This window comes from Corvus kubaryi, unplaced genomic scaffold (assembly GCF_017639235.1).
Source record: "Corvus kubaryi isolate FWS band 111438036 unplaced genomic scaffold, C.kubaryi_AGA036_p1.0 66, whole genome shotgun sequence".
NCBI classification, from domain to species: Eukaryota; Metazoa; Chordata; class Aves; order Passeriformes; family Corvidae; genus Corvus; species Corvus kubaryi.
The window spans coordinates 19,325,485-19,348,652 of record NW_024582054.1 but is presented as its reverse complement, the minus strand read 5'-3'; the positions used below and the strand labels follow the sequence as shown (position 1 = coordinate 19,348,652).

The window sequence follows — 23,168 nt, the reverse complement described above, 5'->3', positions numbered from 1 at the left end:
CATTTTTATAGTTTTCATCTCATTCTCTTATTCCAGTGGCACAAAGACTGAAATGAGAGTGTCCTATTGCATTTCAAGAGATTGAGCAAGCACATCTGCCAAATCTCCTTGCAACCAGTATGTCCTTTTCAAGATAAGGATATTCTGTGGAATGGTAAAAAGATTAATGCTGGATCCCCTTGATCTTATCTACAGAGCATTCCACCAGCTCCCACATTGCCAAATGTCTGATTATTTTTTAAATTCTGACTAATTAAATAATGGATTTTGGAAAGAGTTAATTAGAGAAAAGAATTATCAAGATTGCATTCTAAAAAGAGCTTTAAAAGACTTAAACTTGGGCAGAATTCAGCATATGCTACAAAATGAGCTGAAATTCCTCTAGACTTTTATTTATTCCATGGCACTAGAATCATAGAATCATTAAGGTTGGAAAAGGCCTCCAAGATCATCGAGTCCAACTGTTAACCTAACAGTGCTGTGTTCACCACTAAACCCTATCCACAAGTGCCACATCCACCTGTTTTTGAACACTTCCAGGGATTATCCCTCTAGGACTTCCCTGGGCAGCCTGTTCCAATCCCTGGGCAACCTTTTCAGTGAAGAAATTTTTACTAGTATCCAATCTAAACCTTCCCTCGTGCAACTTGAGGCCATTTCCTCTCATCCTATCACTTGTTACCTGGAAGAAGAGACTGACCACCACCTGGCTACAGCCTCCTATCAGGCAGTTGTAGACAGTGATAAGGTCTCCCCTGAGCCTCCTTTTCTCCAGGCTAAACAACTCAGCTCCCTCAGCTTCTCCTCATAAGACTTCTCACAATATTAAAAGTTAATGCAGTAAAACAGACAGACACACATGGAGAGAAACAAATACAGTTTGTGTTGTATTCTCGAAAACCCCTAGACTCCTAAGGAAACAGAAGTAGGATTTTCAGGATGTTAGAGATGATGAGAGTTAGCCTTCTAATCTGTTTATGATTTAAAAATTCCACTACATTTTTGTTTAGACATGTACTGCTCCTGAACTTGTGGCCTGTCATAAAAGCCTCTTTCTTGAAAATGGACATGACATGCCAAAAAATTTGAGTTCTGTTACCCTAGTCTTTCAGTTTTGATTGTCATTTGACATTCTAGTGGGCTTCTTTTCTTTTTTTTTTTTTTGTGAAAGCTGAGATATTTCTTTCTTCTTAACTTGAAAAATTATATCCTTGTTACCTGATGCTAGAGAAGTAAACATAATCCGTATTTCATTATGACCAGTCCATTATGGTATTTTTCTTAGTTGTAATTTAAGAAGAAAAAACATACTGGTTGGAGAGAATAGTCAAGAGTACCCTGGAATTCTCACAAGTCATATTGTATCCTAATTTGTTCTGTGAGTGTACAGCTTTCTTTTCCCCCCAAAGCCAATCTCTCCTTTGCAAATTGCTTTCATCTTTGGGGTTAATGTGCTTTATTGCTATAAAACATGGACCCCTATCCAAAGAAAGTTTTGGAACTTTACGTTTACTTCTTTACAAAACTGAAATTTCAGATCAATATTATAGAAAATGTATGTATATTATTGGCTGTTCTACTCCCTTTTGGACAGGAGTTAGAGACAGATTTTCTCTTCCATTGTTTCTAATGCTTTCTTGTTTACTTCTGTCATATCTGAATATTACATACTTTAAATAAATATAGAGGAATTTTTTTAACTTCTCATAGGCTTATCATCTAAAGTTGCCCTTTCAGTAGCTTTGCTTACTGAAATGTTTGAGTTATTTCTGAACATAAGACTATTGAGTTGTGGAGGTAATTAAAAAAACCCAATAGTGTGTATGCTATTTATATGTATTATGTTAAATCAAGTACAGTGGCTATAGTATCTTTATTTTAATACTACATATATCATCCTTGCCTCTTTGTTATTCTGAAGAAAACCTGTATCAAGTGAGTTGAAGAAAATGAGTTAGGTTTTGTTTCTTGATGTTTGACTTTAAAATAAGAGCTTATATTCATTTTCCAATGGTGTAGCATAATCATTGTTTTTCTTATGTTTTATTTCTAAACTTAAATTTTAAATCAATCTTCCTTGGTTTAAAATATAAAAAAATCCCAGATGTTTTCTGCGTTGTTGTATAGCAGCTGAGTAATTGCAACAAAGGCCCTAAACCAAGCCTAACACAGATCATGGGGACTCTTCATGCTGACATTCATTAGAGTTGGAGCAGGTCCTATGGCAAGAGGATATGAAACTTAGCTCTTTCTAGGGATAAGAAGCAGCATCACTATGATGATGATCATCAGAATGAAAGCATTCTTGCAGCAATTCTCTTCCTGTTTATCACTTATTGTTAGTTCTGCTTGTTTTGAGTTTGTTTCCATTTCTGACTCTCTTGTATTTTAAGCTTGTATTAGTTGCATAGTGGTTTTCTCTAATCTGTCTATGTTGTTAAAAATAACCTTCTTCTCTCTTTAGGCAGGAATTTTCAGCATGAATGCATGTGAAGAGGGGTTTGCCACTGGTGGCAGGGATGGCTGTGTTCGCTTGTGGGACTTAAATTTTAAACCAATTACTGTGATTGATCTCAGGGAAACAGACCAGGGATACAAAGGTAAAGAGAAGTTTGTTGCTTTCAATATACCAATAAGATAGGAAATTTATCAGTGTTTTGAGCAAGAAAAGACTTTAAAACCCAAAAGCGTTGTTTTATGTATGTTACTATGAACTATTTGCTAGAAATATGGTAGATCATATGCACTAGTATGAAGGTCACAGTTACTGTTACAAAAAACCCACATATGATGATGTACACACAGATTTAATTTTTATGCACGTTGTTTTTAGAGCACAGCAGTTTTTAACAGGGAACAGTAATGCTGTAAGAGAACTTGAAAGAGACAGTGAGATCAAATTTCATTTGCTAGTTATCCAAATTTTCATTGAAACTATTTGGATGTTATCTACAGCTTTGTGGAACTTAAAACACTGCTTACTTGTAACTATGACTTCAGTTACAGTTCATGTCATGCTAAAATTTTACATAGAGTGTTCCAGATATTGTTGCTGTAATTGTTTAGGATAAGAATACAAACATATATACTGAAGCACTACTGTCACTTACAATATTGCTTTTGCTGGCACTTGGTTTTCTTTGCCCCCAGTCACTTTCGTTATTTTCGAATATCTTGCCAAGAATTTGAAAATGTGCTAGAATGTCTGATAACAATCAGATACTCAGGGTCAATACATAACTGATTCCAAGTGAAGTCTTTGTATGCTGTAATTGACATGGCATTCCCACCAAGATTGTGAAGAATTGCAACAAGATGAAATAAATTTAATTTTAAACATGCCCTGCAGTAGGGTGGCTCTGTTTTAAATCTAAATTTACTCAGCTACTACTTCACAGTTCTGATGCATGTAGCTGAAAGCTATTTCATTCCCTGTTTCATTCTTTCAAACTTGTTCTCCACTCCAGTTTATCTCCTTTACTTTTGATGTAACAGACTCATACCGTAAACTTTTGCCTTGCCAAATGCCCATGACAGAGCAAGTAGATTTTTTAAAAATCTTATCTTGAATAAAACGAGTTTTCTGAATTTTTGCCTTCACTCCTTTTTTTGTATATACTTTTGAGGACTGCCTTTATGACCTGTCCTCTTGCTCATTTTCTTAATTGCGCTTTCTGCTATTCCAATACCTTACCTCTTGGTATACTCTATTTATCCTCCAAGTAGTTACACTGTATTTCAAAATGTCTACGTCCGCCTCAAGAAGTTCCAAATTACTGAAACAGGTGTCTTAATCATTCTTCATCAAATTTCTGGTTGGTTGTTTCTTTATTTTTAAAGCACTGTAGAGAGTATAGCCGTATAATGTCTAAATTATAGGACTGAATGGTAAGGTGCTTATATTCAGCAGTACAATCAACAGATCAAATCTGTAAAGCAAGAGAGATGCTGTGGGGGGTTTGAGTAGAACAACAGATGTGCATTTTGAGGGGTGTTTGAGGGGCATTAGCTCTAGTCTGGTTCAGTAGACTGAGCACTGCATTGCAGTTGGAGTGCACTCAGTGCACTCTTGGAGCACATTGTTTTGCTCCATGTGCAGGGAGTTCTTTATTTGTGCATTTGAAGGCTACCTTGTAATGCAAAGCATGTTAAGTAGGCACAATCAGGAGCTTTGCTTTGAGAACTAGCTTTGTCAGAATCAAAACATCCGTGCAGATGCATCAGACTGGCCCGTTAACCCACCATTGTCTGTTTGGAGTCATGCAGGTTTTTTCCAATGTAAAATTAATAACACTGGGCTTTTCTTTTCAGTCTGCATGGATAAAAATATTTTTCAAAAGCATGTCAACCTAGACCACCACAATATTCCTTTCTTTTATCTGATAGATATAATTTTGTCTCACATATTAATCCAGAGTAGTTTTTCAAAGGTATTTCTGAGCTATTCTCCACAAAAGTCATTGTTTAGGCAAAGTGAGTTAAATCAGGCATTTCTACCATCTGGTTACATACATTTCAAATTGGCAACATTGAGTTGCATTACCCGAATGTAAAAAATACAGCCTATTTTAAAAGGTGCATGTTTCTAAGACTGGCTTCTCAGTGTAAACTCTCCTAATTCACATGTTATGATTCCCGACCTTATCTACAAATAAAGCCTGTGAATGCTTACTTCCACTGTAAGCCTAAAAACTAATTCAGTTGTTAGGAATGCATGTTAAATTCCATCATGAATCTTTTTCACCTCTCTATAAGTTGTTTCAGTTTGATTTATTGTTATTTTTTATTTAGTAGGAAAAAATAATTCTATATACTATTGAGATGTTAAAAAGAATTGGGCTATATGACTGTCTTACATATAATGCTTGTTCCGCTGATGCTTCTGTCAGCATATATAATTTAGGTTCACCTACCTCGTACTAAGGTCCATGGTTTGATCAGAAATGGTAGTTTTTATTCTCTGCTACCTTTGTTGAAGTGTAAAGATAGGGCATAATTTCAGCTTCAAATGTCAGTACTATATTTGTCCTCTATTAAAACCAGACTCATGTTTAATTCTAGAAATTTTTTAATACTAAGCTTAAAAAGTTTATGTTCCAAGGGTATAATAGTATGCCACTATCTATGAAATAGAAAGAGTAAAAGAAGTAAATCCAGGAATAAGAGACGGTATATGGATACTTCTTGACATTTTCTTGCTTTTATGCTTTGTCATTTTCTACTTTACCTTTGTTTTACAAGTTCTGAGGATGTGTCTCTCAGTAACAATCTCTTCTACAGGTCTCTCTGTAAGAAGTGTTTGCTGGAGAGGAGACCATATACTCGTTGGGACTCAAGATAGTGAAATTTTTGAAATTGTGGTGCATGAGCGTAATAAGCCTTTCCTGATAATGCAGGGGCACTGTGAAGGAGAGCTGTGGGCTTTGGCTGTCCATCCTACAAAGCCCCTGGCCATGACTGGAAGCGATGATCGATCAGTCAGGTTAAATTTTGTTTCTTTGTTAAACTGCATACAGTTTTATACAATCAACTCATTTTGTAGGTAGCCTAATTGAAATGTATACATTTTAAAGGTATTAAAATGTGGCATTGATGTACTTCCATAGTTAAGTTATGCAGGAAACTAGTGTTCTCCAGTAATAAAATACAGTGGAAGTATATATTTCCCAAAACCTCCCATGTATGGAATTTGAAAACACTTCATTTAGGCTAACATTGAGCACTCATGTTCGAGTATCCTTTAAGTCTTTCCTTTACAGGAGTTATGTTAAGCATGCACAGCTTGTGATGAAATATTATGATAAAAACTTACACATTTATCTCCTACCATATTTACTTTTTCAAATGCTGGAAATTAGCTTTTGATGTGTGAATTTCATCAAACCTCGTGCATGCATTGTAAACAGAATATAAAGGCTCAGAAAGCCCAAAAATTTACTTCCTTTTACATGTTCATTTCTATTTTTTTGAGTCAAAACCACCTTTACTTTCTTATAAGTTAAATGTGTTGGCATTTTTGTTAAATATCTCAAGTGTCACACTTAAGCAAATCAGTAATTCAATTATTAATATTGAAATAATGCTCTCAAATTCCAGATATGTTTTGTAAATAATAGATGTAATCTACCTTGTTGTAAAAACTTACATATTATAATATTATTAGCTAAAAGGAGTTACCAGGAATGACTTTTTAATAGAAAAAGCTGTTTATACTGATCAAAGTCTTTAATTGTTATTTAATGTTTTTGACTAAAATGATTAGAAAAATAGTGGAATTTTTGCAGGAGTGGTCTAAAAGTTTATATTGTTATATATATATACACACACACACATATATATATATATAGTTATATGCTATCATTTTTTATATTCAGAAAATCAAAATTAACCTGTCCTGATGTTTTCCACTAGAGATGTTCCTGCCTCTTAAAATATAAGAGTATTTCTTGCTATATGCAAAATTCACACTTATGTCTTAGATTTTCCCTGTGGAAAGTTATTTTAAAATAGGACACTTCCGTGTCCATCATGGGGCAGAAATTGTGGCCTTCATTTTACCTGTGACAAAGCTGCACACCCCTTTTTACATTTCAAATAATTACTTTGGTTTAGAATTTGGAGTTTAATAGACCATGCTCTGATTGCCCGGTGCAACATGGAAGAACCCATTCGCTGTGCCGCGGTTAGTACTGATGGAATCCATCTTGCTCTTGGAATGAAGGATGGCTCTTTCACTGTGCTTCGGGTCAGGTATGGTACAAAAATTAAAAATAGATACGTTATTGGTATATTGATACTCCTGTGGCCATGCAGGCGATCACATATGTTTTTCTTTTAAATTGCAGAGGGTGCTCAGATCTTTTTAATGTGTGCTTCATATGTTCATGCTGATCTGTAACAACCCATTTGAAAAAATATATTGGTTTATTTGCAGAGTGGCAGTGTTCTAGGAAATATTTTTCTTTAGGTTTTAGATTTATTAATTATCCTTGAATTACTAAGAAAAAAATTGTCATTACTTCCTAAATTGTTTCCATGTGTTGGAGTTCTGCTGTCAGCACATCATGCATACAAAACCAGTGCTGCCTTGTGCTGCTGTGAGCCTACAGTTTTAAAGGGAAAATGAGATCCGTGTCTCATGTCAGTGAAGTTTCCTTCCCTGGGAGGAATAAAGATCTCATCATCTACCTGATGAAATTTTCTTGTGGACCCAGTTTGAACAGTTCCTTTTGTTCACTGTCCCTAAGCCCAGTGGAGCACCTTCTTGTGTCACTGTTTCCTTAACTTTTTTCTCCATGAAGCCCATACCAACTCTAAAAACAGCAGTGTTGTGTTTGCACACAGGATAGTTAAGTTCAATATATGATTTCACAATCTTGTTCGTTTTTTAGACTGGGAACTTGACAGTGTGATGAGGCTCTTCTCTACTTATGACATGCTTTCTTTCATACTACAGAGATATGACTGAGGTTGTTCATATCAAAGACAGGAAAGAAGCTATTCATGAACTCAAATATTCTCCAGATGGGAATTTCCTAGCTGTTGGTTCCAATGACAGCTCTGTGGATGTATATGGTGTTGTTCAGCGATACAAGAAAGTTGGGGAATGTGTTGGATCCTTAAGCTTCATCACGCATATGGATTGGTCTTCAGACAGTAAATACTTACAGACCAATGATGGCAATGGAAAGAGACTTTTTTACAGAATGCCAAGTAAGATTCTGAGTTGCCTTAATGATATTTGTTACTTATCACAGAAATAACATATAGTGGTTCTGTAAAAAAAGTCAAATGTAAATCCTGGTTCAAAGCATGGGGGTATAGAGAAAGTTTTTTGTAAATTCATAAAAGTATTTGCCACATTTTAGTAAGTACAGCGTTTTTCTGGCAAAGTTACTGAAATATTTTTATCCTTCTGTGTTGACTCTTCTTTCCAATGCATCTTTTCATACTAGGGATGCTGACTTATTATTTGTTTTATTTCTCAGAAATAAATTTTTGCTCCAACTTTTTAAAAAATAATTAAAATTAAGCATTTAAATTAAATTTTGCAATAGCTTAATAGCTTTGTACTTCTGGAGCTTGAATATTAAATGAATTATCATTTGATTGCACTGCATGGTTTTTTAAATATGTGGAAAAATCTGTACATTGCAGCTCAGAAGAGGCATTTGGTTTTCTAGAACAGTTTTTGTGGCAGACTGAGGAATTCATCTTAAAAGAGCTTTTACAGTGAGGAACTTCGTGACAACCTCTTATTGCAAGTGTTTTCAAGACAATTATTTTGAAAACTTAACTGAGCTGTCCCATACTCTTGAAATAATTTCTGTCAAAGTAGTTCCCTCTGTAGGGTACCTATGCAGATATTATGATCTTAAAGCTTGAAATTTAAGTAGTCCTTATTAGAATATGCCAGTGGCAGTATTTATCACAAGGCTTGACTTCTATTTGTTGCACACACTCTTTACATAATACCATTCTGTATTCTTCCCAGTCATCTTAGTGGTATTTGTATTTGTAGTAACGGTGTATTATCACCACTTTTTATATTGTCCTTTCATTGCTATACAAGATTTATGCTTTGCACTGTACATTATTCAGAGATCCTTGGAGCTTTTTATGCCTCTCTGCTGAAGCATCTAGTTCATTCTATGCACAAGTTTGTTTCTGTGCACTGAATGCGACAGAAGATGTGTAAGAAAATATAGTGAGAATTTAATTAGACAGTAACAAATACACACAGGAGGAGTGATTCGAAGTTAGAGAGACAGCTTTCAACCTGGAGTTTCTTTGTATGTTAGAATGTGAGATTGTGAAACCTTGCTTATGAAAAAAGTTTAGCAAAGTCAGTGGAGTTAGAGGAATCTCCTAAATATTTCAAAATAATTAACAAATTGTGTAACAACTGAAATTCCACTATGAGATAAGGAACTTAGAGTTGTCTGGTACAAGATCTTCAGGACTTAGTTATAGATATAACCAGTATTGGTAATCATTGTTTACATGGATTTAGTGATTGGAAGGCTGAGAAGTGAATTGCTGTCCTGCTCACCTTCTGCAGGTGTGTATGCAGTCTGATTCACAGCTTTTACATTTGCTTGCACCATTCTTGCATTGCTCCAGCCCTTGGCTTCTGGCCTTTCCAGAAGATAAGTATTTATTAAATGGGCCTTTGGTCTGACTCAGCTCCTCAGCTCTTACTTTGTGGGGTTGGATCAATCTCATTACAGATAGAGCTGGTGTGAAATAATGTAACAGGGATCTAAGCACAAATTTGGCATTTTTAGTAATTTACGGTAGCCAGATATGAGTTCTTCAGTTCTTGCTCTAAGAATCTAAATCCAAGTTTCTAGAATCATTCAGCAACAGAATTTTTTTATGAACTTCAGCTTAGAATGATTATATCTGTTTTTGTTAAACATTTTAAAAAATAACACAGCCTCAAGCAGATACCAAGAAGTAATAAAAACTATAAAGTACCAAACCTATGATCTTCTGTTAAATAGTCTTTAGAAGCCTTATTACTAACACTGTTGGTCATATTAGGGAATACTAGATCAGGACAGTTTCAGAAGTCAGTTTTTAATTCTGTTGCACTTGGATCAATTTTTAGATAATTTTTTTTGAATATTAGATTTTTTAGAATTGCATAAGTGAATATTTGAAAATGGCTCTTTATTTTTTGCTTAGGTGGAAAAGAAGTGACAAACAAGGAGGAATTGAAGGGCATTCAGTGGGCATCATGGACCTGTGTTTCTGGTGTTGAAGTTAATGGAATCTGGCCCAAATATTCAGATATAAATGATATAAATTCTGTGGATGCGAATTTTATTGGGCAAGTTATGGTTACGGCTGATGATTATGGAATAGTAAAGCTCTTTCGGTACCCATGTCTAAGAAAAGGTAAAATTTTTGCCTTTAAAATTCAATTATACTTGTATTTTTTAATTGTGGCTATTCAAGGAAAATGTATTGAAAAGGTTTTTAGTATCACTTTTTGCAAAAAGTGTTTTAAAAAATGGGGCAATATCAGTCTTTAAAAACACAACACCAAGAACATTTCTTTAAGTACATAAAGCTTGAAGACATATCCTAAGACTCATCCATGCAGTTGTAGCCAGCATTAAAGGGGAATGGTGGCTAGAATGAAGTTCTTCAAACGGCTCTGAAACAATGAAGCCTTTCTGGTCTAAAAAGATATCTTTATAATGGAGTGCCGTTAGGAACTTCAGTAACTTATCCAATGACTGTGTTGTAATTATGTAGCAGTGAAAACCTTAACTTGATGTAGCTGTACTACTACTACCCGTTCTACTGCTAAACGTGGGAGGAGATGAATTGCCAGAAGCGCTTAGCACTCAAATTGTACAGTGGGAACCCGTGCTACAAGCATGTCTGTGGGGGTGTTTTCACAGACCTAAATATACATGATTTAAATAACTATATTTTTTCAAAGTAGAAGTAATAATTGTAAAAATCTTGGTTTGTAAAAAGTAAAATAAAATTAATACAGTGAAATTTAAAAGATTTCTAGTACACCTCAATACAGCGTTATCATGTGTCTTCTGTTCCTGTTTTTAACTTGATGAAGTTATTATATTTTGGAACTTAAACTTAAAAATGTATCTTATACGCAGATTAAAATTTGTGAAAACTGCAAAAAGTTGTTGCTGTTGATTAAAATACCAGTAGTAATTTAAATATCTTTATTAAACACTACTTTTTCTATGGGTTCCTTAATATGATTTTCTGAGGTGCTTCTGAAACATTTGTTTCACAAACATTGAGAGAGATTTTTATTTTTGTTCTAGGAGCAAAGTTTAAAAAATATCTTGGTCATTCTGCTCATGTGACAAACGTCAGATGGTCGCATGATCACCAATGGGTTGTTTCCATTGGGGGAGCTGATCATTCTGTCTTTCAGTGGAAGTTTGTCCCCGACCGCAAGTTGAAGGACACTCTTCATATAGCACCCCAAGGTAAGTAACTAACTAAAAAGAACACCAGCAAAAGGGTGGAAGTTGGGGAGGCTAAAACAGAAGTAAAATTCTTAGGTGCAGGTATTGAAATAAATGTTCAAAATTGTCAGTCTGCACAATTACAACCGTTGTTCTTTAAACTTTGCAGGTGTCTGAAGCACCTGGTAGAGTTGTCTAATACTTGCCAGTACCCTGTGTGTTCAGGCTAGCAAGAGCATGAAAAAACCTTCACTGCTGTGTTTCCTTTGCAAAGGAAAATTTTAAAAGTTCAGATCACAGATACGGATTTCTGAATTCTGTATATATCATCCTTTACTAAATTGACAACAACTGGATGCTTAGGTGTCACTGGAAAAATAGATTTTTATACTAACTTGATTAAAATTTTGAAGTACTTAGGTGATAATTTAAGTATTATAACTGATTATTTAATTTTTTTTTTAAAGGAGAATGTAGATGTTTAATATTTGGGAAAAAATGAAGATCATGTTTCCACTAGTGACTAATACAGCAATTATTGTCATGAGTTTCCTAAAATCAAAACAGTTAAATGAGTGCCTCCCTTGGAAATTCCTAAAGGAATTTAGAGAATCCTTTGGGGAAATAAGCATATAGAGTTACAATAAAATAGGCTGTTTCACCATTTAATTGCTCAGATCAGATGAATATGTATCAGTGTGGATCCAGCAAACAGGTAAGTGAGTACAGATGCAGTGCTGAACTTGTCAGTGACAAATGCACAAGGAAATAATGTTAGGCTCTTCCTACATGTCAAACTATACATGACTACCCTTTTTCTCTGCAGTCACAAGAAATTTTGCCCCTTTCTTCCCATCTGTAATTTTTTCCCTCCTCCCTAACCTACCTGAAGAATTTTTACTCTCATCAGTGGCTGAGTTTAACATAAGTTTCTCTTTGGACCCTTTGTTAAGGTTGTGCAAGTCTTAGCTTCTGCTCTATACTCATTATTTCATTCTCTTATTTTTTCCTTTCCTCCTAACATTAAAGTTGATGAAACAATTTTAGTTAATGAAAACTAACTCACTTCAACACCCAGAATTATCATATTTATGGCTTATTTCTTACGTAGCAGCAGAATTGTTCCTGTCTATTATTAGCAGTTTATGTTGTGGTTAATATAAGCACTGATTATCAAGTCAGAAACTTTAACCAGTTACTTTAAACACTTTCTGGCTTGTAATTTGGGTTGATTAAGTTTTTATTTCTGTTTTCTTGGTGACAGAGAGTCTGGTTGATTCTAATAGTGATGAATCAGATTCAGATCAGTCTGATGTTCCAGAGCTGGACTCTGAAATTGAACAAGAGACGCAGATCACCTATCGTCGACAGGTAAAGGTTTTAGTTTTAATGGCAGTTGGAAGCTTCCCAGGATTTAAGTTGCTTGTTTATGAAGACTGTTGAAATCTCAAAACTGGAGACACTGCATGGGAACTGACCAAAACCTTTAGAATTTTTGTTTACCTGATGCGTTCAAAAGATCAAAGTTATAAAAAATACAATGATTAATTAATAATTACAAGTAAAATATTAATTAATATTAATATTAACAGGGAGAAAAATTATTACATGTATTCCTAGAATGCAATTTAAAACCAAGCTGCGGTATACAATCACTGGCTACAGATATTGGAAGGTTTCTTTCAATTACGTCAGAATAACATTTTCTTGAGTGATAACTGTGGCTGAATTCTCAGAAACGTTTTTCTGATGAGTCTTTTAATTTTTAAGTATGCTTTTTCTTACAGGTTTACAAAGAAGATCTACCTCAACTTAAAGAGCAATGCAAAGAAAAAAGAAAAAGTGCAGCTTCGAAGAGACGTGAGCGAGCTCCAGGGAACAGTATAAGACTACATTTTGTTCATGGGTATGCAAACTAGCATTCTTTAAAATATACAAGCAGACTGTTTGATTTTGTAGACTGGTACTTGTAATTTAATAATCTGATTGAAGACTTTTGACTTTCTGTTGCTTTATGATTTACTAATTTTATTTATATCTGTAGAAATAAATTTACAGTAAATGAATAGAAAGCTTTGATGCCAACATACTAATTCTACACATGAATTCTGAAATGAATTTGCACTGAAACTTTACCTGGTACTTATTGCTTGAATACAGGTGACTAAATGAAGTATTCAGTAGTCTCACCCATACTTTTCAGTATCTGGAAGGCAATAGTTCTCTTTCGTGTTTTATTTTGATAGCTGGAACAGAAACTTTGTGTAGTTGAAGATGAATGGGTTCTGTATAGACTGGTGTTTCTAGCTGTGATTTATTAAAAATGAAAGTATAAACTGTTTGTACCTAGTCTGAAACAACTCACATGTTCCTCTGTTAGCTTAGGAATTAAATGTAATTCTTAATAGGTCTTTTAAGTTCGTTAAAAATGAATTTATTCTCTTTTTGGTGCTAATTTGAGTAGCAGAATGACTTTCAGATGCATCCTTGAAATCTTACAATTTCATCTTTAGGATTATTAGTCTCCCATAACTCTTCATAAGTGAAGAATTTTTATCAGAACAAAGATGTGGTGTTTTAAAACAAACTGGTACTAGATGTTACTGCATTAGAATAATGATCAGAAATGTAAATTCTCTTGATACAAAGCAAAACCAAAGCCTTTATTTAATTAAGACATTGCATATCAAGTGTTCCTTTCAAAAGATATCTCTCTGCAGGAATACAGCTTCTTTTCAGACATAACTAAATACACTGAGAAGTTACTGATACTGTCTGTCTTTATAATGGCACTTAAACAATTTTAGTAGGACTCCACATGGAATGTTTAATAAATTAATTGGCTAAGAAGAGTTAATATTCAACTCAGCAGTTTTGTCTGTAGAAGACATGTAGTCTGAGTAATAGCATTGGAAATAATGACAACTGGGAAGCTTGGTACAGGGTTGAGTTTTTTAATTTCTTTTTGGTGCTCCAGAATTCTCAGGTGAAGATTTTTATATCTGTATAGAAAATGCATTAAGGTGGGTAGCTGCTATATGTAGTCTTTAAAATTTGGTCTAAAAATAAAACCAAATGATCCTGAAGAAGATACAGCACAAGCAAGGTCCCTGGATCTTTGGTATTATTGTTATTTCCTTCACAACAGAAGTGAAGCTTGACCAGAATATCCAGGAATGACCAGAAGTAGAATGTCCTGTTGAGTTCTGTCTGATTACCCAATGGGCATCAAGAAAACTAATGAAGAATCCATGCTGAACAACAGATTTTTCTCAATATCCAGGCTGTTAACTTTAAAGTGACCCACATGCAAGTGAGTAATAGGCATATTCTCTGATTCAGGAGATCTGATTTGCTTCATCTTTCTTTAGCTGCAATGGAAATGTCTTGGATGTTCCTTGAAAATCTAAGAAGTGGTACTTTTTTTAATTAGGGGAATTAGAAGCTCTTTTTCTTTTCTTTGTTTTTGAGCTTGTTGGTCTTGTGTTTTGAATTTGTCAACTGCCTTGAAAGATGAACTTTTAAAAATCTCTTGATATCCTGTAAGAAATCTTTTAAACCTCTGGTTACTTCCTGTTTCAGAAGGGGATAAAATTTGGAGTGTGTGAGCCAGCTTCTGACTAACATGGATGAGGAAAGAACTTCTGTTAAGAGGTTCATCTTTAAGTGTGTCTTTCTCTAAGAGATCTGGTGCAGTCATGATCAGAAACATGTTATTAAATTGGTGTACAAATTTGACCTCTTTTTGACTATTCCTGTGTTTTAATTCTGCCATGTCTTTGGTAGGATGGTGGTTCAGAAACATGAGCTATTCAGAAGAACCTTTTTCTTGGACTCAATGCTTATTATGCTTTCTTTCTGCTGGCAGGAAATAAGGATGCACATGTAATACTCAGGCCCCATATTCTCTCAAAGCTATGCTGTTGATTTCACAAGAATGATTTTTTATATTTTTGAATATTCATAGAATCATAGAATGATTTTTCAATATTCAAAGGATTTAAGCACAATCTAGTTTGAGTTTCAGGATATTCATTGAACTAACCTTACTGTAAGATGAAATTTGGTAACAGTTTCAAGATGACATGGGAATGCTCTTTAATGAGAGCCTTATAACACCTTGCATGGATTCCTACAAGTACCTACAAATAGTATCTGAAGGGAATAGCCTATGAGTGTCTCCTCTTGAGAAAACACTACTGCTATGCAGAATAGTTTTTAAAAAAATAAAAGTCTCCACCTTTGTACTAAAGACTCTGTTCTCAATCATGTTAGTTTTGATATTTGGTTCTTCTAGAGATTTTTGGGGGAGGGTTGGACTACATCTGGAAACTTCCCACATACACTTTGAAGAGTAACATGCAAATTTTGAAACTCTTAGAGCATTAGACAAGCTATGGACATCGACTCTTTTCCCAGAGAGGACACTACTTGTGAAGTTGCCTGTTAGTTGGATATAGATGTGTAACTTGCAAATGTGGGTAGGATTTGGCTTCATGTTACAGAATTCACAGTTACGGGCTCAAAAGGAGATGGTTTTATGTGTGTATCTAAACTTCCATCACAGTCAATGGAGATCTAGTCAGTAGTCAGTGGAGCATAAGAAGTGATTTGGCTCAGGTAAAATGAAATGCTGATGGTTGGCCAGCTGAGCAGCCCTGCAGGTTCAACTGACTGTATTGACTACAACACTGTTGATTAAAATGTAGGAGTTAATGTGTCTAACGAACATGTGAACACCTATGCTTTAATCTCAAATTGAATGCAGCCCCTGCTATTCATGACTTTGGTAATGGTAATTTTTTTTCCTATGCAGCACTGAGGAAGCTGCATCTTCTTCTGATAGTTACTGTCATATTAACTTGAATCAATCCTGGATCATTAACTATGGCAGAATGCAGTCTTATATCTATTGTGCCTTCTTATGTATTATCCAGTAACTACAATACATAACTTGCTTTCATTATTATTTAATTTATAGTTGCTAATCAAGATGCCTTGTGAATTTCTTTGGTTTGTTTTCTGCATGTGAATAAATTATTTCTCTTAATGCTTTTTCTGACATTAGCTAGTAATCTCAGTTCTAAATTGGTTAAATAATATGGTGATTAAGTATTTTGGAACTGCGTAGAATATTCTTAGGGAATGATCTACATTGAAATATCCTTCTTTTCATTGCTGTTTAACCTAGGCCCATCACTTTCCCTCTGGTGAAAAGGAGCTGTATAGTCAAGGATTTAATAAACTGGCACATGGGAAAGACCAAATGTCTTTAATTTGGTTACAAAGAGTCTGTTGGCACTGCTTGATATTTTGGCAAAATATGTTGTATTTTAATTATAAACAACTGATTGTACTAATTTTTATAATAAATAGAGGAAATTAACTAAAATTAACTTCTGTCACAAGAAGTTATAGATATAATTAATAAGAACTATTTTCCTGCATCTTAGATACATTTTGGATATTTTGAGCAGTCCTGTGATACGTGACAGTGATGTACTCAGTTTCGCTTGGTTTAATTTAGGGTATATAGGCAATTGTTATGATGAGCTGGGAAAATTCTGGATTTCTGGGTTGCATGTAGGAGGACCTGAAACCCTTTTGCTGTCTTCATGCATTTTACTTTTATAGGTGACTGCTAAGTTTGCAAGAAATTGCTCAATGTCCAGTATTTCTTTCAGCATACATATTTTCATAGCTGTAGGGTAGGGTGCATTTTTGGCCTTTTTTTTAAAAAAAAAAATTACTCTGTGTTTGCAAAGGAAATCCAGTATGTTTAGCAAAGCACAGTGCAGAGTGAGGCACTGGAAAATGATGTCTGAACAGCAGTAGGTTCAGGTATCTTCTCTGGCACTGTGTCTGCCTTTATAATCCCTGCCCCTCATGGAGTGTTGTCATGTACTTAAAATGGTGATGTTATATACTGTGATAGGTTATTTTTGTTTTCTTTCTTCATAGTGACTGCAGGTCATTGTATATTCTGTTCCTTAAAAACCTAGTGGCTGTACATTGAGGCAGGCAGATAGCATTTTGGGTTAGGCAGAAATCAGCTTCAAAACATCTGCACATGCTGCTGCAGGGGAAGGTTGTTAGTGAAGGATGTGGGTGGAGGGAGAGCAAAGCAGGACTGAAGAGTCTGCACTTGTATTGTGAATCTAAATTGCTGGTCACTTTGAGAAGAGTAGTGAGCAGACGTATAGCTGAGCCTCAGATCAAATGTAAAGAGAGATTCTGCTAGAGACCTTGAAGGGACAATAACGCAGGAGAAACTGAAAAATTGCTGGATTAAAAAAATTGCTGAAGTTAATAACCTGCCTGTGAATACCAATCTAAACAGTGAGTTGAAGGGAACCTTATTTAAAAGCTTTTATTTCTGTGCTATCACAATTTTTGCTGGTTTAAGAAGTTTACTTTTCTTGTTTGTGATCTAATGAGACCCAGCTTTGGACTTCCAGTATGGCAGACAATACAAAGCTGGGAGGAGAGGCTGGCAGACTCAATGGCTGTGCTGCCAGCTGGAGGGACCTGGACAGGTTAGAGAACTGGGGAGGGAGGAGTTTCATAAGCCTCCAAAAGTTTGAGATGCAAGTTCCTGAAAAGCAACATTCTTCTTCTGGAGAGCAACGGACCTGAATTATCTACTGGTGTGTTTAAAAACTTCGTGTAGTGATTTTAGTAATTTTTCTCTAATCACGTACAGTGACATAGGTACCATTGTGTGTAATGTAGGTGAGCCAAAAGAAATACATTGTGTTCAAATCTGCTCCAAGTATGTGCTCTGTTGTTTTCCAGTAATGGATAGATCTAGTGGTTATGAACATGGATCCATGGTTTTTGGAATGTTCATTAAACTAAAGTTGGTCAGCTGCCTCGCAGATTCATTACTTCCCCAGTGCATATGGTTGCACTGTGTACATAAGGAAAGACGTATATAAGTTCATGATCTTAGTCACACCTTGGAAGAAATGAGTATACTGAGACAGTGCATACGGACCTCAGTTGGGAGTTGGCCTACTCATGCCAGTTCCTGTATCAGTGCAGAAAGCAGACAGGTGTTCCTTCAAAAAAAGAAACTGTTCTAAAAAAAATTTATGCATTTGTTTCTGTTATCAATTTTCCAGAAACGATCATGTTTTGCTGCCTGATTTTTGAGCAGTAGGAGAGAGCCAAAACTAATACTTTAGACATTTTCTATTTCACTTAACTACATGTTGCATGCCAAACTTCTCCATGTGGTCTGAAAAAATTACTAGCTATTACTTTCTCTTCTAAACTAGCTGTGGACAGTAACAATTAAGTGCCACTTTTAAACTAGTGCTTGTAGTACTGATGTCTGAATAGTAAATTAGATTGGTAAATTGGTGTTCCTTTGGGGAAGTATATTCATAATTTTAAAACACCGAAACAGTAATTGGTAAGTAATGTGAGTTTTACGTGTGCAAAATTCATCCAGCATAATTTTGTCTCAGTTTCAGTATATATGTTTATGACTTTGGTGAAGAAACCCTTTTTCTTTAATTAGTTACAGAGGTTACGACTGTCGAAGCAATCTCTTCTACACTCAGACGGGTGAAATTGTATACCATGTGGCAGCGGTGGGAGTGGTGTACAACCGGCAGCAGAACACACAGCGCTTTTATCTAGGTCATGATGATGACATTCTTTGCCTTGCTATTCATCCCTTAAAGGACTATGTGGCAACAGGCCAGGTAGGATTCATGTTTATCTGCAATAACAATCTGAAGTTGTTACTACTGAATTAAGAAAGGCCTTGGAGGTCTTGGGGGAGGAACATCCAGTCTACATTTATTCAGGTGAAGGACTGCATTTCTGTTGCAGATGGAATCATGGTAAAAAACTGACACAGAAGTGTTTTTTACAGTTCTTTATATTATGGTAAGAGTCTATAGTTCATAGTTTATCTGAACCTCTTGTAAAATTAAGAATAGATTAATATTTTTTATTCAGCATTATGTTGCTGCTTCTTGATAACTGGTGGAGGAAGTGTGCAGATAAAATATATTTTTTTAATATCTTGTTTGTGAAGTTAGCTATATTAGTATTGCGTTCATTTACTATTCCATAGTATGAAGTTAGCAGTTGTTATTACAGTCTGGCATTCCATTTTAATGTATTATATTTTTCATTATCACTTATACACAAACTATGTACTGTTTTTGCATACAACAAAGGGATGTATGTTGCTAGAGCTCATTTTATAATACTACTACTACTAGTTAATTTTGTCTTTTGCCAGAGAGTTATTTTAGGTAAATTATTTTCACTCACGTTTTCAAACAAGTCTTCCGGTAAGTATTTAGACACTGGGACTTGAAGGTTTGATCTGATATTTCAGGTTTTTTTATTTCTGCTTATCATTTTTATCATTGTTGCTGTTGTTTTTATATAATAAATTGGAAAACATGTGAATTGAATTTTTTAATAGAAATAAACCTTTGCTTATAATGCCCTTGATTTCTATAAAAATGTTGAGATTAACATAACTCTGTAGGTCAGTTAAGAAATTAGCCCTAAATAAAAGAATTGAGTTGATTTAATTTTGGGGTAGTAAAGGCTATAAATAAAATGTCCCTGAATTCACATTAACTTATGCTATCAGCAGAAAGATACACTCCATTATGTACTATTTTACGTGTACACATTACGTGCTGTTGTATACTATGTTACATGAAGAAACTAGGTAGTGCAGTAATCAAATTCCTCATGCCACACTGGTTCAGATTTTCCTGATAGTGGATGTTCTGAAAAGCTTTGCAAATATCTCATGTTGAGTTTGTGACAAAACCAGAAATAGATCCTAGTTTTTCTGAGCCTTAAATACAGGAGAGTTTTGTTCTGGTTTCGCAATCTTGTTATTTGTGTGCTGAGGTGCAAACCCCTTGGAATAGCAAATAATCTTTTAAGTACTGACTAATACTGCTTTTGTACATAGTTGAAAAGAATAAGATATAAACCAAGTTTGCTACCTACATTAGTGAATTCTAGTGGAAATTGCTCCACAGGTATCAGTGTATTAGAATCTGCCTTGTAATGACACCAGAAAGCAACAGAAGTCACCTTGATTTCTCCAACGTAGAGAAGCTGACATACTAGCAATAAAAATAACCTTTTATTTTTAGACAGGGAATGATTGATGAAAAATTGATGGAATAAATATGCTACAGTGCAATCAATGAAGGGCTTTTTCTTCCCCCCCCCCCCCCGGAGGACTTCAGTTAATTGTGATTAATGTGCCTAAGTCAGCTGGGAAGTGGTATTTGGGAAGTAGCAAAAGGAATAATGTACAGCTAGCCAGACAGCAGTAATACTAGAAAAATTCTATCACTGTAATTTTTTTCAAATACTTTTTGAACTATTTTTGATACTTTTTAAACAACTGTGTAAAATAACTGAGAAATGGAAAAAAAATGAATATGAATATGTATACTTTCAGGTCGGTCGGGATTCCTCAATACACATTTGGGATACAGAAACAATAAAGCCACTCTCAGTATTAAAGGGCTATCACCAGTATGGTGTTTGTGCTGTTGATTTTTCAGGTAATAAGTATTTATTTATTTATTTACACTTTTCCTTTTCTGTGTGAAAATACAAGCTAATCAGTTCTACTGAGAGATTGGTGGTTCCTTTACACCAAAAATTTTGTGTTACAAATATTCCCCAGTGTTCAGTGTCAAATGGGAGAGGCTGTCTTAAAATGAACGTTCATTAGAAAGACCTTTGCAGTCTTGTACGTAGGAAATGCAAGAACAGGTTCTGTGCTGTTTTACAGCTGAGCTGAGCACTTCAGAATTTCTTTTGGTTGTATGAGGCAGGTGCATGGATCTGGAGTGTTGTGCTTGCCTTGCAACTGTGTAAGAAGATTTTTGAGCCAATTGGTCAGGTGTGCAATTTTTTCTTTTTTAAATGAAATCCTGAAAGCCATTTGGGTAGCACACTGATACATTCAGAAAGTCCAGTCACAGAGTTGTTCTGGTCAGAAACACAGGCTCCCTCTCCACCTTATACTAACATCAGAGACTATCAGTTAAATCCCTTGAGATTTTTACACTCCATACATTGAATTCCTGTACCAATATTAAATTTCCTCTGCTCCACTAGCTTCTATTAATTCTTTAATTGTTTGGATTTACTGGATAAGATCTAAACTCACAGCAAAGATGTGTGATCACAAAGATGAATGGTTTGTGGTCTTTGATGATTCTTACTTTTGTTTCTTCTTTTTCAATATATGAATCTCATTTCGCAAATTCTGACATGGGTATATAGCAATTTCAAAGATGGATACATGTCAGAAAATCAGTGATCTTGAGTGAGCACAGATAGCTTGTTTATTGAAGGTTAATGTGGAATTTGTGTCAAAACTTTTCCAAAACTTCACAGTACTACTAAGTTTAGGGGCATTTCACAAATTTCATTGTATTGTTTCAGTCCTTTCCTGTTCAAAAATGAACAGAAATTTTCAGAGTGAACATAAATTTTTCACAAGAACAACCTATGGTGAATGTTTTTGTGCAACTGTGTCAGCAGCTAACTGAACAAGGGATTTAATACAAACAGAGAGCATCTAAGTGCAAATTTTAGACAGGATAATTCCAAGTCCTACACTTCATCCAAGTTTAAAAGCAAATGGATGAGAAGGCATGCCTCTAAATATATCATACGCTTATTTACCTGTTTGTACTTTCTTCTTATAATATTTGTGGAGTTATAGTATTTTTAATATGATTTCTTATTATTGCAACATAGTTATCTATCTACTCTCTTAATAATAAATTTATTATTCTAGCGGATGGGAAACGATTGGCTTCTGTTGGAATAGATGACAATCACACTATTGTACTCTGGGATTGGAAGAAAGGAGAAAAGCTTTCAGCAGTAAGGTAGGAATTTAACTATGTTTTAAAGTTTGTACCTAGATTTAGTGACAGTAAGAAAAATATATTCATTAAAGAACAAGAGTTCTCTTAATAAAATAGCAGTTTCTATTACTTAAGTGATACAGGCAATAACATTTATCACAACCTTAAAAGTTTCTGTGGAAGAAGTAAATGAAGCTCTGGTAGTCAACAAGGGCTATTACAGTGATGGCTCAACTGGTGAAGGAAGAAGGCATAGAAGACATTGCTGTGTTCTGAAATAATTTCTTTAAAACTCTGTGCACTTCTGTTTGCCCTCTTAAAGATGGTGGTACATGGTCTGTTCAGGTCTTTTTCATCAGAGGTCACACCTTTCTTGGGATAGTCGTTTGCAGTTGTTTGAAGAGTTCTTTTTTCTTCAGGGTTCTTTCCTTTTCCTTTCTGAGTCCTGACAAGCCTGATCTAACTTTTAAGTCAACTCTGCTTTGAACAGGCAATTCGACTAAGTAACTTTCAAAGGTTAAATATTTCGGGAGTTTCTTTGTGTCTGCACAGATTATTTAATATATGCTTATTAAATGAGTTTAATACACAAGATAGAATCCCATTTCTAATTTTGAGTAATGTTATTGAAACCTTTGACTTTTTTCTTTTCCTAAGGATTTATTGCTTTAAATAGAGCAGTAGTATGAGTGGTTTTTGCCCCATGCTGTCTGGATTCAGTGCTTAGACTCATAAACATTGTTCTAGGTAGATTTAAGAGATTTATTACTCTCTGCAGTACAATGAAAAAAGCATCGGCTTCCTTTTATCCATTAAGTTCATTATTGCTACTTAATTTCATTTACTCTCATTTTATTTTTAAACACATGTTGAATTTCTTCACTGAAGAATGACTATTCTGACTAGATGATGTAGATAAAGAGTACTTCCTTCCCAGTTGCTTGTCAAAAGCCCAGTTAGCTTGGCTTCTCCGAAGACATTTGTCTGCATTTCACCTGATTTTTAAATTTTTTTTTTCATTTCTCCTACCCACACAAAGGAATTGATTGGAATTTTTGAGAGCAGCATCTGTACTTTGAAGATGACTGAGTTTAGAAAGAAACTTCTTCATACTTTCACCCACTAGTTCATCTAGTGATCTGAAAGGACAGAAAATAAAAGATTTTTGCCACTTTTGAACAAGGAGCAAAAATTAGGGATTGGGGGCTGTAGTGGTTTGGTCCAAAATCCTCATTACCGTTTACCTTCTGTGAGATAAGAATTAGGAGAAATGCAAAGCAGGCACCAAACTTGAAAGAATATAAAGAAGTTTATTAACGGACCT

The 23,168-nt window shown here is 34.8% G+C and overlaps 1 protein-coding gene across 18 annotated transcripts in view; it reads left to right on the top strand.

Moving 5' to 3' along the window:
- EML5 (EMAP like 5) overlaps positions 1 to 23,168 on the top strand; it is a 111,298-nt gene that overhangs the window by 32,345 nt on the left and 55,785 nt on the right. For 17 of the 18 annotated variants that reach the window (XM_042048373.1, XM_042048375.1, XM_042048372.1 and 14 more), the window contains exons 6-16: positions 2,465 to 2,600; positions 5,281 to 5,482; positions 6,613 to 6,750; positions 7,457 to 7,713; positions 9,691 to 9,903; positions 10,812 to 10,979; positions 12,223 to 12,329; positions 12,746 to 12,864; positions 18,484 to 18,670; positions 20,416 to 20,521; positions 21,772 to 21,865. In XM_042048373.1, coding sequence (XP_041904307.1) covers positions 2,465 to 2,600; positions 5,281 to 5,482; positions 6,613 to 6,750; positions 7,457 to 7,713; positions 9,691 to 9,903; positions 10,812 to 10,979; positions 12,223 to 12,329; positions 12,746 to 12,864; positions 18,484 to 18,670; positions 20,416 to 20,521; positions 21,772 to 21,865 — 1,727 coding nt within the window. Of the gene's footprint in view, positions 1 to 2,464; positions 2,601 to 5,280; positions 5,483 to 6,612; positions 6,751 to 7,456; positions 7,714 to 9,690; positions 9,904 to 10,811; positions 10,980 to 12,222; positions 12,330 to 12,745; positions 12,865 to 18,483; positions 18,671 to 20,415; positions 20,522 to 21,771; positions 21,866 to 23,168 lie in introns of those variants that run through there. The other variant, XM_042048376.1, reaches the window with a different exon arrangement.